At 51.3% G+C, this 18,560-nt stretch overlaps 1 protein-coding gene across 1 annotated transcript in view; it reads left to right on the top strand.

Annotated features, from left to right (window-relative positions):
- Positions 1 to 18,560, top strand: part of SLC24A3 (solute carrier family 24 member 3) — a 176,283-nt gene that overhangs the window by 93,188 nt on the left and 64,535 nt on the right. The window contains exon 3 of the mRNA XM_075497130.1: positions 9,266 to 9,342. Coding sequence (XP_075353245.1) covers positions 9,266 to 9,342 — 77 coding nt within the window. The remainder of the gene's footprint in view (positions 1 to 9,265; positions 9,343 to 18,560) is intronic.

Below are 18,560 nucleotides of genomic sequence, written 5' to 3' on the forward strand. Positions count from 1 at the left end.
CTGATAAGATAACAGCTATCTGTAATTGAAATGTGCGTTTTGACTGGGCTGTTAGACTGTCCTATTGGTAAGGGAACCTAAAGATCGGTGAGGGGAAAAAAAGCATCTGGCAATGGTGTAGGATGATATCCTTAACTTCATTTAACCTGCTGGTGCTGTCACCCAAAGCCCCCGAGCCCAGAGGCGTCTCTGCGTGGCTTTGCCACGGCCATTTCCGCACGGCCAGGCTTTGCATCTTGTCCGGCCGATGAGCTGCGGCCGTGGGAGGATCTGCTCGTGCTGGAGCAGAAACAGACCCCTGCGGCGGGGGGTGAGAAGGGGGGGGTTGGGAGGCTGGTTGGGCAGAGTTCTCTTGTGTTCCTGTTGATTAAAGTACATAAATCCTTAAATGAACACTTAATTATGCGGGTATTAGGGAGAGCAACTTCAGACCGAGTTGATCGTTGGAGAGGCACGGGTTGTTATGGAGAGCAGCAAAAAGCAACGACCAACAGGGCTGAGGGTACCGGGGTCCTGCGGGCTCGCTCGGCTTGCAGAGGGGCTGGGGGGGTCTCTCTAGGGAGGGGGAGGCCAAAGAGAGACGCTTGACGTTGATGGCAAGGCTCTTGATCTGCAGCGTGTGTCTGGCCCAGAGGCAGGTCTATTTTCCATTAGGAAGCTGCGTGTTTTAAGCCGGTGAAGTGACCAAAGGCTTGCAGTGGTGCCATGGAAAATACTGGAGTCATTCCCTCGTCTCTGGTTTTTGGATCTGTGATATGAAACTTTTTGCGACAGTAGGCACGAGCAGGGGAGTACTCCGTGCTGGGTCCTGCTCAAGGCTGGCTCGGGTGCAGAGGAGAGGCGACCTTCAGCGTGCGTGAGCAGGCAGGGACGCGTTACTCTCTTGCGGTGCTGCGGTGGGCTGGCGGAGCGATGGAAGCCTCTTGTCAGGCTCCGCTCTTGCCGAGCTCCCTCCCTGCTCCGGTGCTGCACGGGGCGCTGGGCCAGCCAGGCTCTGCAGGAGCGTGGGGAGAAGAAGTCATCGGCTCAGTGGAAGGCGCACAGCCCCTATATTTTTGTTTCAGAAAACAGCCCCGTGCACCGCCCGTCCTGTGTGTATCATACATGCTAACTTAGAGGGGAAGAGCAGGGAGCCGCGGGGCGCCCCAGAGCAGCCGCCTGCGGTTTCGGGGTCCTCTCGCTGGGGTGCTGACCGCGCGCTCCCGCAGCCGCCGGCAAAGCCGTTTGCTGGCTAGCAGCGGTTTCCAAAAGGGGGCACAGCGGGGCCCCGCACCCCTCTGCCGTGAACCCCCTCCAAAGCGGGGGACGCAACACCTCTGACCTACCAGCAAGGTTCAGCAGTGTCCTCTGCTGCTTCGCCCCCGTGCAGACACGATAAGCCCCCCCGCCGCCCCGTCCGCCGGCCAGGCGGTTCAGCATCCTTTGGCAGCGCTGCTGCCTGGCCTCAGCGGCATACTGCAGCTAGGATGGGTGTCTTCCAGTAAGAGCTTTTGACGCAGCTGTATCTAGTCTTAATATCTAAAAAAAGCCCCCAGACTGAATAAATGGCCCTGTGTGACTAAGAGGGTGAAGTTACGACGGGATTTATATCCTGGCAGGATCCCACAGTGCTCCCTTCTTGCCATATTTAGCTAAAGGGCTGCTCTCTGATAAGAGAGCATAGCAAATCAACCAAAGCGCTTTCAGAGAAGTTCATGGGGTGAGCGATTTGTGACGGGACGTCGGGGTGCGCACGCAGCACCAGCGTCAAGGCCTGGCCTCCGAGACAGGACCACTGCTAAGACCCCCGGGGCCATGCGCTGCGGCCGGCGTCGGGGGACCTCCCTCCTGCTGTCTTCACCACAGGAACCCCCTCATCCAGCCACGCGAAGCAGCGTCGCTTCACCCCGCTTCCCCTTCTCCGGGAAACCTTGGGTGGCTCCACGCCTCTCCCTGTGTACTCTCTCCCTTTAAAAGGTGACCCAGCACCCACCCAGATGTGCTGCGGGGAAGATTTTGGCTGTCGGTCAGAGCTGGTCTGCCGTGGACTCGCTGACATTGACTTGTAAGAAGGCTCCCCGTCGTGACAGCAATGCTCTGGGTGCACTGTTGACGACTGCTGAAGAGCCAGCCTGGAAAAATGTAAAAGCGCTTTTGTTCAGCGTGTTTGCCGTCAGCATCCTTTGTGCTGGGCGTAAGCCGGCTACTCCTCTGCAGGAGCAAATCAGCGTGCGGTAACCCAAGGAAGTGGAAGTGTGCATAAGCTCATCGCTGCCTGAACATCCACCATAAACGTTTAATTTTTGGTAATTAGAAATTCATTATTGCAAAGGTACAGAGAACGCTCTCTGAACATCCATTGCTTGGTAAGAGCCGACCCTTGTAAAGCCGTCGCAAGACGTGGGACAGTGCTGGGGGGGGTGCGGCATGATTTATACCGGTGTGCCGTACCCCCACGCTATTTCAGCTGCTTGTTTTCAGCAGTTAAGTGGTGACACAAGTAAAACATTAGCAAAATGATTTATTATTGATATATCAGCATAGTTTGGCTCTCTTGAATTTTTGATCATGCCACTGTAATGCAAACACCATTTTTACTTGGCAGAAAATAAAACATTTACGTACATAAAGAAAAGGTACTCCGTCCTCCCTCAGAGAGAATTTGACCAATCCTTATTGCTTTTAAAGACAACTCAAGCTTTTCAGTCCCTTGCTCTCCCGTACCCCGAGATTTAAAGCTGTTCCCGTGGGGTTTGGCCGCAGGGACTGGCGTGCTGGGGAGCGTGGGGCCGTCCCCATCCGAGCCCGTCTCCCCACAGTGGTAGCTGTGAAGCCGACCGTACCCAGCAGTTCCTGAGCCCCCCCGCCTCCCCGGCAGGCTCACCCTGCGGGTCACTGCTCCGTGCGAGGGACGGATTTCAGGCGCGTGGCAGTTACTCTCCTGCGTATTCGGTAGGGCCTGCGGCGCTGCCGGAGGTGATACCGTTCAGGGGATGCTGATGGAGGTCCGGGAACGGGGCTAGACAGTGTGCAGGCAGGTGGTGAATGCGGTACTACTGCTAACCCTGAAGCAGTCAGGAATCTTGAGCTTGAGTTTAAAATCACAAATTTGAGGATGGGAGGAAAAAAAAGGTAACTAATTGTTATAAAATATATTTTTATTTCCTTGTATAAAAAGCTATTGGCATCAAATCAAAATATATTGGCTCGGGTCACATCACAAGGTCTGCTCCACTAACATCTTTCCCTCATAGATGACAACAGTAGAAGTCAAAGAAACCTGTTGAGCAAACACGCGGGGACGCTTCCTGATGCGCTTTCCCCGGCCGCAGCTGCTTGCTGTACAGGGACTTCCCGAGCCACAGGAACGATATTTATGTTACTAGTCTTTGACGGACTTCTTTTCTTCCACTGGCTTGTCGGTTTGCTTTGTGAAGCCAGGGAAAACTCCGGTTCGGAGCACCCTGTGACGACAAGCTGAGCCGCCTGCGTGCACCGTGGCTGCGGACCTGCTTCCTGCTGGCCCCTCTCATTTATGCACCGGCAGAGCTGGTGAGCAGCTGGTCCCTTTTCTCCCTCTCTTTGCCACTCGCTTTCAGAAACCCCTGCTCCACTCTGCCTTTTTCAGGTTGAAGAGGTAGTCTCTATGAAACCCAGCGTTTCACGCTCGGTGGCTTGTCCGTCCTCCTGGCTGATCCCGTTGCTGCTCTCTGAGCCATTTGTGGCTGCACTGCATCCCTCCCGAGGTGGGGAGACCAGCGCGGCAGGCGCTGCCTAAGACGCAGCACCGCGTGCGTTTGTGCAGTGGCATAACGACGTTCCCTTGAGTTCTCCGTTCCTGTCGAGGTTGTTGCTAATGATGTGCTTGCTTTCCTGTTGTGAGCTGGCACGCTCTGAGCACCTCGAGCTGGGCACGGGAGCAAAGGATCTGTCATCTGGGCATAGCCGAGGGCTCGCACCCAGCTGCTTGGCACAGCTCCGTGCCTGTGTGTTTTTCCAGCTGCAGAAGTATAGTTGTCTCCGGGACTTTTAATGACAGCTGAAGTAGCGTTGATCTTGTGAATACCAGCAGTCCCTAAATGTTGCGTATCTAAATCCTGGTTTCTAATCCAACCCACTCATGTAATTTTTCCAAGTCATGCCTTTCTGTAGCCTTATCTTCTACCCCGTGATGGGACGTGCAGCCCACTTGTGAAGAGCTCTTTGGAAAGAAGCAGCCAAACAGGAGCCACTGGGCAGAGTAATTACCCTGGAAAGCTGCGTAGAAAGACAGGCTGGGCCTCTCCCCACCAGGTATTTGGATGCTTCAGGACTGCAGAGCCTAGCACTGGCGTGACTTACCTCTAGCCATGAAAGAATTGTGGAGACAGTGTGAGAAAATGAAACAAGTTTTTAAATACAGTTTTCTTTGCTGATAATTCACTGCCTAGGCTGAACATCCTCAGTTCTTCCTTCTTCTATGAAAGCTATGGCAGAGTTCCCAAGGGTTTTCTTATCCCTAGAGTAGGTACACTGGTTAGCAATATAAAAACTGTTTTAAAAAATAAGTATATGTTGCAGCTTTGAGAACTATCGATCCAGTACAGTGTTGGGTTTTTTAAAATAGGAATCCTTTTGGAAAGGTGGAAACGTTCAATAGGAGAGGGCAAGGAGTGGCAGGGAGAAGGGGTTTGAAAGGGTGGCACTCCCTGCTGCCGTCCAGGAGAACGCTACAGCAGCATCTGCTCTGTGCATCTGCCCTCGGCATGGCGTGCGAGCTGCCTGGAGTGGCTTGACTGGGCAGAACGGAGGCAAATTTGTATTGCGCCCGCAAATCCTCCAAACAGAGTGGTAATGCGGATCATTTTGTAAGTCAGCTAAAGCCAAGGCTGAACAGGGTTCCAATTTTAGTGAATTGCACGCTGATTGAGAATAAAAGGACAAGAATTTATTCCAACTCATTGTATTCTGACTAAAATTACTTTTTCCTGTCAAGCACGGGTACAGAATTTTCCTCCAGCTCTGGCGAGGGCAGCACGTACCGCGATGCCCTGGTGACCGCTCTCGCGTGAGCGAGCAGCAGCAGGTCCGCCGCCGCTTTGTACTTGCTGGGGCTGTGCCACGGGCGGGGGTCAGTGCCACACGCCCCGCTCTCGAAAGGCGCGGCACAGCGTCCTGCACGGCGTGTCTCTCCAAAGGTGCGCAGCGTTCTGCACAGCGGCTGCTACCTGTCTAAACGGGTGAAGTCTTGCTGTCGGGTCCTCGGCTAATGCAAACGAGCACAACTTCTGACACCTGCTGCAGATCTGCTCCTTTAGTATTAAGCCTCCTTTACAAAGCTAATCCACAGCTTGCTAATTGTCATCTAGTTCCAGTTACTTCTAAATTCTAACAATCCCAGTATTTGCTAGTGATTTTACAAGTTGCCAATACAAGATCGAACCACGCCCTAAGAAAAGCATTGTGTTGAGCTGCACGCTGCTGCGCTTTGTTTTCTGAGAAGGTACCTCTCGTGAACTGAGAAGTGAAAGGGAGTCGCGTGCACCTGACGGCGGGAGTTCACGAGCCTGCGGGAGGAACGCTCTCAGCGCTGGGGGCTGCGGTGCTGCTGCGAGGGCACAGGCCTGGTCTCGGCGGCTAGCGTTGTACCGGACGCCCACGCAGCAAGCGGCCGTGGAGGTGCCGAGTTGGCGTGAAGATCTTGCCCTTCTGCAGCGCGCAGGCCCGATACCTCCAAAGTCCGCGGGACACGAGTGGATCAATTAGGCAGAAATCTTTAATTCTTTGAGTTTAGGTTCATTGACGGGGTGGTTGGTTTTTTCCTGGTGCAATCAAAATAAGCCTGGCAAAATCTGCCCCTATTTTCTCTACAAAAGCTGAGGACGCTTTTAAGCAAAACAACAAACTGTATGAGCTTTTGTACTAGCTAAATAGGGCAGCTGTTGTTGGAGTGGTGTTCCAGCAACACCCTTTATTTCTTCTTAGAAAGGAGCTCCCGTGTTTTGCAAAGCTCTCCTCTTATCTGCACTCATCTGCACCTGATGCACCTAATAAAAATGCAGCAGCTTTCAAATTTGCATACATTATTTTATAATTGCATACATTCAAGTGCAAGCCACTAAAAGTGTTTGTGTTCAGACAACGTTGTGGAGAACGCGGTGACGGACACCTTAGGTTTTCTCAGATAAGGTGCATTTCATTACGGGGGGGTGTGGGAACCTGGACCTGAGGGAGGAGGAGACGTTTCTGCTGCGCGCAGAAGGGATGGCTAGGATTCCCCTCCTCTGCCAGCAGCGACAAGCTTATTCTATTTTTATACTGGTTTTTTCTCTGTGCTTTTACCTTAGGTGCACTTCGGTCTCCTTGAACCTCCTAGAGACTCTTGACGAAGGGACTGGGTTTTCATCGCCTCTGCCTGTTATGAATTGTCGCAGGAAAATCTCCTAGGCAGCTGCGGGAGGGGAGCGCGGGAGGGAGGGGGAAGCGTGCGTGTGCGTGTGCGTTAGCAAACCGCTTTGCATATTGCTAAAAACATACCTCCCCGTGTTTCCTTTGCAATGTCCTGCGGTCTGGTGAACGGGCAGGAATATTTCTTAAACAAAACTGCGATGAAAAATTTGGTTTTCACATAATGATATTTTGCTGAGGAAAGATGAATCCTTTCTGGCTATTTTAACTTCGTTGTCCTGCACCTTTCGTAGTGTTTTGTGTTTGGTTTTGGTTTTTAACTCCTGTCTTTGTGCTGGTGCCTGTCCGACTAGTTTCTTTAGGTTGCACGCCTAAACGTGGTTTCGGTAGCTTTGCGCGTATCTGGCACAGCACGCGCGCTGGGGGCGGGAGGGTGAATGGCGTCCTGGCAGTACCGGCTCCGCTTCGGAAGAAGATAGTTACGACTCCTGGCCGGTGAGTCCTGATCCGTTGTAAAAAGCCGCAGGTATTGCTGGTCCCCATAAAAGGCCAAAACCTTCTGCCCCCGGTGCCCTCTGGGCCGGCCCACGCTCGGCGTTTCTCTTGGGAGGTGCCGGCAGCCCCTGCTCTCTCCGGGCTTCCCGCCTGCCCCAAGCCCCGGGACCGGGCCTTCCCCAGCCCGCCCGGCGGGCAGGCACGGGCAGGTCCCCGTCCCTCGCGGCGCCTGGTCCCAGGCGCGCGATGTAAGCCGCGAGCCGACGGCGGTTACCGCGCCAGGCTTCTCGGCGAGCCGTGGCGCGCGGCCCTCTGGCCTGGTGCGGTGCGGTGTTTCCGTGGCCGTACCCGCGTTTGCGAGGTTGTTTATCAGGCGTTCAGGGGTATTGCTGGTGTTGCTGCGTTATAACCTGGATTTTAAAGGTGCCGTCTGTACTGCTCCAGTAGCTCCCGCTAGCTTGTTAGGAGTCGTTACAACATTTACCACTGCGTAGGAATACAATTAACAGTGTTAACCTGAGTCTTTGGTCAAAAGACCGCTTATGTAAAAAAGAATGTTTTCCGCCTCGGACGCAGTGCCTGGGCAGCTCCCTTGCTTGCATGAGGAACAAAATTAAGGCGTAGCTACCTTTTGCTCGGTTATCGCTTCGCAGGCCGCAAAGCTGTGAGAGTGAGCTGGGTTGTTTTTCCATTTAATCATCTATGGAATTGCTAATTAAATTGCAATTGCTGGAGCTTTATTAATGATAACGACGTGAAAGCCAGGAAGAACGCAGCTTGATTTTTTCCCAACTCAAGGCTGAATGTGTGGAACTGACCATTAGAAGAAAACCATTATTTTAGTTATTATTGAGCAATTCAAATCCGGAATTACTGAGCAGCACTTGGAATGCCAGAACATCATCTTCACCCTGGCTTTTCACTTTATAACCAAAAGCCATCCCCCCAACCTAATTGGCCGACTGTCTTTAAGTGCTTTATAATCCAATTAACATCCAGAACAGTAATAAAGCATTTGAGTAAATGGAAGTAATTTGTCTTTAAACGACTTGCAACAGCGTATTTGCAACAAAGGTTATCTGACTGTATTGCGTGCTCTTTTCAACTGCCGTACTGATTACTTGACGTGGGAAAGAGAACGGCTAATCTAACAAAAATATCTCGCTCTTAATGAAGGCACATTGAACAAACTAAATTGCTGAGCTGTTTTCTGGGTTGGCGTAGTGGGCCATCATCTGTCCCAGATGTTTGTTAGCGTGTCATTTCTAAGACTTTATGACTCTGTTGGACTTAAACCGGCTGATGAAGCCAAGGTGAAGTGCAGAGCTCCTCTAGGTGTGAGCTCCTTACTCGGGAGCTGTTGCTCTTCGCTGCTGTAAGGAGGAAGGGAGCGGAAGCGTGAAGGCTTGAGCACCCAGGAGGTCACAGCTCTGCTTCCGTCACCTCTCACTGCAGATTTCAAAATGTCCTTTCTTCTCTCCTGACTGTTCAGAAACCTCCCAAGTTAGGAAGTTGACATAATGGCCGCCTAGCCCAGCATCCCGCTTCTGGAAGCGGCTGGCAGGGGGTGCTTAGGGAGAAGCGTAAGCAATGGAGCATGTAAAGATCAGTTCTGCCCGTGCGTACCCTTGCCGACTGCTCAAGACAGGGTTTACAGCAACTGGAGTTTGCGTTTAGATTACCATACTTAATATCACCAACAGACGATCCATGGAGGATCTCCTTTTGGGCCTTTCCTACTTAGTTGCCTGTCACAGCATCCCCATTTTATAACATGCTGTGTGGTCAGAGTACTTCTGCCTGTTCGCAAAATGTGCCGCCTTGTAATTTCAGAAGGTGGAAGGACTTGGAGGGGGGTTACCGGCCTTAGCGTGTCACCTTCTGACTAGGTAGAACGCCTGCCTTTTTTTCCTTTGCGTGAGCGGGGCTACAGCAAGGTGTTGTAGAGCGCCGAGGACATCGTGGTCATGAGAAGATCGGTGAGGTCAAAAACGGGATCCGCTTACCCTGCCAGCGGGCAGCTTTAGTGAGAGAAACAGCGTCTGATTTGGGTTGCTGGTTTTTTTCCCCTGCTCTATCATATCGTTATTTGAAATAATTATGTTTCTGCATGAAGTTTCTTCATGGTTCACTTCTACCAACAGATGCTCTTTCTGAAGCTAAGTAGACCGTGGAGTCCGCCTGAGTCCTGCAGCCTTGCTGCAGAGTAAAGGCGCGTATCCTTCATTCGGAGCAATAACGGCTTTGCCGTTGAGTTTGCCGCGGGTAAAAAGCTGCTGTTGGGAACGCCTACAGGCCTCGCCGAGGGCGTCCTCGAATGCCGTCCTTGCGTTTCTGTGGGCAATAGCTGTTGCCTTGCTATGAATCTGTGGCTGAAGCTTTCTTTTTTCCCCCCTTTTTGCAGCTCTCCATGAATTCCCCAATGACATCTTCACGAACGAGAACAGGAGACATGGAGCTGTGGTCCTGCACGTCCTTTGTGTAAGTTCTGGGACTTTGTTTTTCTTCTCCTGTCGGTGCGGACAGGGCTCGGTGCACCCACCGCAGGCTGGTGCCGCCTCCTGCCCGCAGGGGTTCTGCTCTGTCGTGGTCGAGAGCGAGCTTCAGTAACTACGCCGAGTACAACGTACTTCGGTTTTACAGAAACCCCTTTTAAGAGCCCTGGTCCGGCCCCTGAGCACAGGCGCACGCCGTCGTGTGAATACACTCCTGCCAGTTACTTGACTCCAGCCAGCCCGGCTTTGCTGGGGCTGTCAGGCAGTGTGGTCTGTCCCTCAGCACGAGGGTGCTGCGGGGTTGGCAGGTCGAGGGAGGACGCTCATGGAATTGCCTTCAAAAATAAGTGAAGTCTTATCCCCAGAAATTTCCCCCAGAAATCCTTGTGGCACCCCTTATGACATAGCTGTAGGAGGAGGAAATTAGAGAGGGTTTTCTGTTTAAAAATATTATCAACTGGATTAATTTAAAAAAAAAAAAAAGTTTGGGTCTCCAGAATTCCCCTGAGTAGTTACGTTGCTAAAGTGAGTTTTTTCTTCCTGAATATATTAAAGAAAAGATCGTAACTTCTCATTTATCAGCTGCAGGGTGTCCTGGATCCTCTTGGGAATTCTGGAGGACGTCGGGCAGGCGAGGGATTTGCCTCAAAGTTCAGAAATGTGCCGAGAAGACTTTAATAGATGCTATTTTAAAGACCTTACTAAAATCAGAAATCTGTGCAATTTTGGGCTTGGAGTTTTGTGATCTCTGCCCCAAACAAGTCAGTGTAAGTGGTGTGCATGGGTAAGGCCAAAAGCAAAGTTACTCAAGATAAATTTATTTAAATAACCCTGGTCTGTCAGCCCACTGGACAGTGTTAGAGGACCTTGCGTTCAGCAGCTGCAGTACTCTCACGGAGGGAAGCACTGTCCCTCCAAATCCAGTCCTCGACTTTTGTTAGGTAAATGAAGACAATTCTTTTCTTTTTTAATGTTGTCTTCATTTAAGAAGAACTGCCACGTTGGTACTTCTTGGGGGTAGAGGCGTTCTTAAGCAGCCAGAAAATTCCTTCTTCTAATGAATGTTTAAAAGCATTTAATAATTTTTTGTCAGCTTAAATGAGCAGTCACCGTTAGCTATGTGCAGTGATTCATGATTTCTTTTTAAGTATAAATTAGATTGTATTACACGTTGTAATGCGAGTGCTCTGTGTTACGATTTTATTTCGGCTAAATGGCTGCAAAAATTTGTTGAGTAACATCACTATTGACTTTGTCTGGCAAGCTCAAGGCTTCCAAGTTTCCATGGGAACGTTGAGCTTTGAGATGTTTTGGAAAGTGAGCACTGGACCCGAGATGGGTTTTTAGCACCCACAAGAATACTCCCAAAAATTCATAAAAGCCCTCTCTCACAGTGTCGTGCAGCAGCTAGTCACCCAGAGTCTCTGCAGCTGGTGGAGAGAGAGACCTTCAGGGGATCTTCAGCTCCTCCGCTGTAGGTATGGGGTGAAGCTGCAGGTTGGGTTTCACCTGCCTGGCTCGGGTCAAATCTGCTGGTTCCCCCCACGGACTGTGAGCCGCTTCTGCCCGGGGTGGAGCAGGGCTGTCACAAACGGCTGCAGCCCCTCTGCGCCGCACCGCGGGGGTCGGTGCCGCACGTGGAGGCTCTTGTGTGTCCCTGGTGCCGGTGGTGAGCGCGGTGCCCTCTTCTGAATGCCCAAATGCGGGGCTGGGGCTGGCCTTGAAAGAGGCACCGGGAACGGTGCTGGTGGAACTGGGAGGTGGTCCCAAGGAGTGCTCTCCTGGAGACCTGTCCGTGCATCCCGGCAGCCTTTGGTCTGCCCTTTCCTGACCTTTGGATACTTGATTTCACGGCTTCGGGGTCTGCTGCACGGCGGCAGTCGGCGTGTCGCGCAGCGCCGTCTGTGGGGTTTCACGCCTACCTTGACGCGCATCTTGGCCGGCGTGTGTTTGCGTCCCAAGCGCTGATGATTTGTTTTCCTGGCAGTCGGTGCTCTGTGCCTCCAACAGTTTTTGTGTTTTGACAGGAAAAGGTCACTGCTGATCATCTGTTAATTTAAGGAGCTGTATTAACTGCTCTTAATCCGTACAGAAAGGGTGTAAACATTGTAATGTAGTCTTGAAAAATACTGGTAGGCTGTTGGCACCCTTGTAACTATATTGTGGGTAATACAACAAAGTGTTGGGAGAGTTGTTTAAGAAAGGGATTAACTATATGCAGTTAAATTCATCTCTCGACTTGAAAAACAACTAGCAGACGCCTGTGCAGCCACTCTAGGCAAAAGATGATGATTATAGCAGCATGTTGCTACCTTGTAACCTCACACTTCTTACCTTTTAACACAAAAATTATTTTTTAAAAATCTCTTGAGTTACAGGAATAAGTTTACAATGAGACCGTTAAAAATATGAGTTGCTAAAATCATTCTTAATCTCTGTGTGATCCATACCTCTGAATGTGTTTTTCCAGGCTATTTAAAAGAGACGAGCCCTGGACTGTATTTTTTCATTATTAGTAACAATGAAATCACACGGTATTCTCGTACAGTTGACTACAGAAACTGTGAGTTGGGTTATTTTCCAGTCTACTTCAAATAAGATTTGGGCTTCATAATTGCTCTCCAAGATAGTTTATTTTTCCACAGGCTTTTTTGTCAGTTCTGAACAAGCCGAACATACTTTTACCATGTATCAAAATGGGGTTTGGAGGACTGAAATTCCAAGATGATCTGTCTACTTCAGAATAAAAAGAAAGATCTGTTCTCAGTGAGAACTAGATGTAAGCATCTGCTGTCCCAACACAAACATACCCAGTTTCTTCCCCTCTAGCAAGCAGCAAGACAGATACGTCAGTCCATCGGTGCTCCATCCTTCTCTATAGCGGTTTTATTGACCAAGAAAATGTAGTGGCCACGCTCCAGCTCGTGCGTCCCCGAGGCGCAGGACCCAGCGGGATTCACCCTCTCTAGCCCCCTGGTACCTGGGGGCGGCCCCGTGGCTGTCGGAGGCCGTCACGAGCTGGACGGGTCCCAGGCAGCGAGCATCAGCCGAGAAGTTTCCCAGCGCCTTTCCGCCCTGCGCTGCCAGCTCCGCGGACGCCAAGGAAGGCTCCCCAGGCTGCGCTGCCTGTGGCCCTGGCCCAGCCCCTTGGGTGGAGTGGGAAGCGGAGCAGCAATGACAAATGCTTTGCCTTCTGCTGTAGGAGAGTAGCTGTTTGTAACCTATTGTCACAGAAAAAACTGATACTTAGAGAAAATAGACAACGGTCAGCATTCAGCAGCCGCCGCTTTAGTCTGGGTTGAAAGGGGTTGTCATCATTTTGGGGTGACAAACCTCTATTTCTGTGTTTTACCTTCCAGCACTACAGTTAACAAGCGTGTGATCAAATGGGAGCATGCACAGAAATGCACTTTGTGGGGAAAAAGGCTATAGACACAGAGTCGCATTGTCTCCATTGAAATTTCTTTGCGGGTTTGAGGAAACCGGACTGTAAAAGGGGCTTTGTAATGGTAGGGAGAACAACGGAGCGACGATTAGCAGGTCGTCATTATGCTTCCCATGTTTATTGACCTCCCCTTAAACTGTTTATATTCATTTCAGTAAAAACTTGTCCTTTCTCCTCCCCCCCTTTGCTCATACTTTCCTGTTTATTTCTGGAAGACATCAAAGTAAAGCTGGTTTAACAGAAGCCGGAGAACCGGGGGGCAAATGCTGTAAAGTGGGGCCTGGGGGGAACGCAGTAGATGGCCTCTCGGGGCGTTCCCGAGGCATCATCTCCCTGTTGTTGGATACAAGTGAAAACACACAGACCCCAGCAGATCCCGTGGCGGGGCTGCGCAGAAGTCCTTAACATAATCTGGTGCTTCATGAAGATGAAAGTCAATCGCTAAACACTTCAAAAATCTAGGAAAAACTGGGCCGGAACAGTTTAGCAATAGTTTTAGGTCCGAGCTGAAAATACTTCAGTTCAAAGGAAGAGCGGGCCACTAAAAAACATACTACAGGTTTGGAGCCACAGTGTTTAATTTCCCCCTAGACGCTTCTTCAGAGCTCATCAGCTGATCGCTTCACTGCTATTAATTCTTTTCCCATCCTCTCTGGGAGGAGGGCGTGCTGCTGTGGACGGTAACGCTGCCACTGAGTCGCTGGTTTGGGACGTTCGGTTTGGAGGGGGCCAGGGTCTGGATTTTGAGGGTCTGGTGCTGTTCACCGCTAAAGGATCAAGCGTGCAGCCTGCAATCCGGGACCTCCCCAGCAGTTCCTGACGGCGTGCAGGTGTCCAGGTGTTCTCATAGCATTTTACTGGGTTTTAGTTTGTTCCAGCAGATGTGTACTGATGCCCGTGCAGCCCCCAGCCCGACTGCACGCATGGACGCTGGGCGATAGGCATCCGTTACCTCCACGAGACGGGGAAGGAAGTTCCTCCGCCAAGTAATCTGTAAGGTTTCCGCTGATGGCAGAGGAAGGAGGGTTTGGGTATCGCTGTGGCTTTCCCTGGAAAAGCCCAATGGGATGGGCACTGTCTTTCCTCCCTGCCCCGTCGCTGCTCAGCCTTCGTCTGTCCAGCTGCAGGCGCTGCCCTGGTCCCTGTGTTACCCCAGTCTTTTTGACAGTACAGCATTGGTTCCCCTTTTCCCAGCTTTCTCCGGGCAAATCCCAAATGTGGTGCCAGGACACGTTGCGCTGGCGGTGCGAAGGGTCCGTGCGTGTGTGCGGTCGAGGTCGAGCTGCTCCCCGGGCAGAGCTAGGGCGCTGGGTGCGGAGCGGGGGCGAAGGAGCGGGGGCGAAGGAGCAGTGTCTGCGCTTCGCGGTCCCTCCTGCTCCTCGTTGCCATCGCTCAGTGTAGCCATGGGAACGGGGTGCGCAACCGGGCACCTGCCTCCCTTGTGCGAGCCGCTCGGAAAATGTAGGTTGCCCTGGATGTATCCTGACTTTATCTATTTCTGTGCTGAGTCAAAACCCAGCCGCGTCCCATTTCTACAGCACAGAGCTGTCTCGTTAAGGTGATGATTTTCCAGTGCCCTGGACGTGCTTGCTTTGGCGCTGCTGCACGATACAGCCAGCTTGCTGCTGAGCACGTCGTCATGCCACAGGCTGCTGCTCCGACTAAACTTGGACTCTATGGGTTCCTTGTTTGGTTGCTTGTTTGGTTTTTTTCATTTCTCTTCAATAATGGAGTTTTAGATGGTTTTGTGATGCAGTTGGAATTGAGGAAAGCCCTGTGCTTGGCTCCAGTGGTTTCGGTGATGGCCCCTGGCTGTGCCCGCTCGCCCGGGGCGGGCGGTCTGCAGGGGGGGCAGCCAGGGACAGCCACCTCCTCCTTTCCCGGCTCTGTTGGGAAGAAGACAGGGCTGTGAGAATTGCTGGCTCCTACAGCATTTAAGCTTTCTTATGAAAAGCTTCTTGCTTTAGCTCAGTAAAGCAGGTTTTAATCTGAGTGTGAGGACTGGCACAGGAAACTCAAAGGACCGCTGGACAAACGTGAAAAATTACCATTTATGTACCGTGCAATGGGACATGTATTTTGAGTAAGATATTTAATCTCCTTTGATGCAGAGATTGCAATTACTTCTCTGATGCTTGTTTGTTGGAATCATCATTTTAAAATCAATCCTAAAGTAATACTTAATCTGGTATTTATAATCCATTTATGCGGCGCCATTATATTTTTGTAATTTTTTAACGTCCTTCTGGAGAGGAAGGGCGTCTTTTACGTAGGTTGCCTGTTTAAAGACTTCCGTGTCTTCACTTCGAGCTGAACACAACCGAGCGACGTTGGGGCCGAGACTTATTTGTTGTGTTCTGCCCATCACGTCGCGCCCTGTTGCCGCGACAGACGTCGCGCTCCAGCTCTGCCCCGAGCGCAGCCGCCTTCCCCCCCCTGCTGCCTTTAGCCCCGCTGGCTGCTTTCAGGTGGGACAGGCTTAGCAGGTGCTGCCCACCGCTTCCGGCCTCTGCTAGAGCTGCCATCCCCGCGGTGCCCGCGAGGACAGGCTCGCGTGCGTGGACGGAAGAAGCAACGGGACTCCTTGTTGGATTCTCCAGTTAACTTGGACGGAAGCGGGTACCACCTAACCAGCTGCGCAATGTTAAAGCCCCGCGTTTGCCTTCCCCGCGTTTGACACGCAGAACAGCCTGGCTTGCCCTGGTGCTGGCTGGCTTCCTTCTTTGCACAGAAAATAGCCTGGACTGGTGTCTGGCCTCCATCTTTATGAGTCTGACTTGATGTAAAAGTAAGTTTTTGGTTGTGTTCCTGCTGGCCCAAACTCTAAACCTCATTTTCTTTTGTTTGTTTAAAAAACAAATAAATGAAAAAAACCCCAAAACCCAACACCAAAAAAACCCCAAACAACTTTCAAGGAAGTAACAGTTCTTGTCCTCATGTGTTTACTTACCAAGGGTAGTTGCCAGTCTTTTAGTTTGTGAACCAAGCTGTTTTCTAGCCAGATACTTGTTAGATTTTGACACTTTATACTGTATTGCACTCAAGCCAGTTAAATAAAATTAGGGAAGACTCCCAGCCAAAACCAGAATTGTGACAACAATTAGGTCATTAAAAATAAATGCTAAAGTGTATAAGTCAGTGTGGGTTCAGCCTGATCTGTTCTATCAGCCTCGTGTTAAAATTTGCTGAAGTCACCCACGGTGCTCTTACTGACTCCAGCAGGCTTTGGCTCAGCGCTTTCAGCAGACACGGCAGCGTGGTGTTCGCCCCTGCCTCCGAGAGGGTTAGGGAAGGTGTCGGCAGTTCCCTCGCATTCGCTTTTCTACTCCTTACTCGTTTCCGTCCCCTTTTTGCCTTTTCTCTTGTACCTGAGCCTACAAACATGTGAGCATGGGTGGACAGAAGAGAATTCCCTTGTCACCTTTTTGGGTTGTGATTGTGCCCTCCCAAAACCAGGACGCGCTGAAATGTAGCTTTTGTACCTGCCTGTGGTTACCGGGACGTGGCTATGCCTTGCCAGTCCTGTGGGCACTGGAGACAGTGCAAACCCACCCCTCACATCATTTGCACGCTCATTGAAAAACTCTCAGAAGGATTTTCCTAATTGTAAACCGATGGACGTCTTGCACCTGATGTCCATCCGGACTGATGGCATTTCTGGTGAGCACCGCATGCAATGCAGTAACTTTGCACGATGTGGAAAGGGTGAGAGCATACAGGAGGCGAAGACTCCGCATGCGTGCCACCCGTGGAGGCAGAGGCTGGAGGGACCTGGTCTGGCTTTTGAGCGTGTGCTTTGTTGGTTTGTTTTCGCTCCGTCCCCGTTGCCGTGCCCCCCTTCGGGAGAGCTTGGCTACCGCAGCAGCAGCAGATTGCAGGAAGCCCCAGCAACCGTCCGATGCGCTGTGCTCTGTGACTGTCCGTTGTGTTGAATATAGAGGATGCGCTCAATTTATAGGGATGATGATGTACAGATTAGTGTTCTTGAAAGGCATTACTGTGTATTTGGGACGGGAAGTGATGGCATGAACCGCTGCAGATTAATATGATTAGCAGATCAAAAAATCCAGGCTGAAGTTGGGCGCTCGCTATCCATGGTGTTCCAATGGCGTTTGGCCACATAACTCTCTGGGGCTGTTTCTGATCCTTCTCCCGACGGTGCACAACGCCTGCGAGCCATTTGCTTCCGTTATCTCTGCTCATAGTTACCTGCTGGTATCACGCCAGCAGCTAGTGCTCCCTCTACACCATCACGGTCTCTGCTGCACCCAGCAGAGTTGTAGACCTGGGGTTTTGCTTACGTTCATGGTCCTCTGGGCCATTCTGCAGTGTAAGGGTTTCATAAAGTGTAAGTTAGATTTGTTCATGTTTATGAGTCATGATAGAGGAGCACAGAAACTGTGCTAAGTGACAGTCTGGCACTGAATCTTCCAGATGGTGTCAAAATCATCCATTATGATGAAATTCTCATTTCTAATCCTGAAAAAAATATACTTAAATTATTTTTGAGCTTGAAAAGCTTTCATGGCTGAGATTTTCACAGAAATTACTGGCTTTTTGCAGCAAAGCTGTAATTAAATTCTGGCAAGTCAGAATATGGGTTTGGGGGGGGTGGGGTGGGGGTGGGGGATTTAAACCTTATCCTGGAAAATTAAAACAAGAACAAAAACCCAGAGGCCATTTTTATTGCTGATTTCCCTCCAGAAAAAAATACTCTGGTCTCCTCCCATCACCTGAGCTTCAACCGTAAACTTCAGAGACAAGCAAAGCAGGAGGATCTGTTGGTGACGCGATAGTAACTCGGTGCTTCGATAGGATTAAGACACTGGTTTTCTACAAATACCGGCCCCTTCTCAGCTCTAGTTGCTCACTGGAGCTACACTACTTGCAAAAATAATTCTATAGTGGTACGTGGCAGGTGTTACAAAAGGATGGAGCCGTCTTTGAACTTTAAAGTAGTTTTGTCTCGCTTTGGGAGTGCAAAGACAAATAACGTTGTAATGCCTGGGAGCGATACTCTGAAAAAGAAAGAGATGGATGCTTGCTCACCTTCTTTATTGGACCAGGTGCCAAAATTACTTCTTGCTCGGGCTGTTTGCTTTCAGGCACAGTACAGGTAGCTCTACAGGTGAGCAGCTCTATCTTTAAAAATAAATAAACAAACAAATAAATAAAACAACTACGCGCACTGAAAACCTAGCAAAATATTATGGAGATGCACGCTTCCAGCGCGAGGGGGGTTTGCGTGCTCAAGTCAGACAAGGGGCGGAAGCTCAGGGCGGGACAGGAGTACGACGCGCTGGGGGCTGCGATGCCGTGAGCCAGCCCTCGGGCTGTGCTGGGCACCGTGCGGACCTGGCGGCGATGCTCTGCTTGCTGGTGCGCTTAACGGTACGCGCTGCTCCGGAGCAGCACGCCCGTCTCCGTCTGCGGTGACCTCGTGCCGCACGGTGACGTGGGGGGACGTCGTTTCCCTTGGTGCGCGGGAGCGGTGAGCCTGCGGCCCGAGGACGGGGCGCAGCCCTCGCGGGGCCCTGCCCCTGCCCGAGGCGGCCAGCGGACACCCGGAGGGGGAACCGGAGAGGGAGAGCTCGGGCGTTCGCCTCTCCTGTCTCGCCGTGTGCAGCCTTTCGCGTCCCCTCTTTTTGGGCACAGCTGGTTTGTGCGCGGCTGCTGCGGTGCGGTTTGTTCCAGGCTTGTGCCCTGAGCCTCGCCTCTCTGTTTACGTGCCCAAGACTTAAGGACCTCTCTTGCGCGTG

This window comes from Mycteria americana, chromosome 3 (genome assembly GCF_035582795.1).
Source record: "Mycteria americana isolate JAX WOST 10 ecotype Jacksonville Zoo and Gardens chromosome 3, USCA_MyAme_1.0, whole genome shotgun sequence".
Lineage (NCBI taxonomy): Eukaryota > Metazoa > Chordata > Aves > Ciconiiformes > Ciconiidae > Mycteria > Mycteria americana.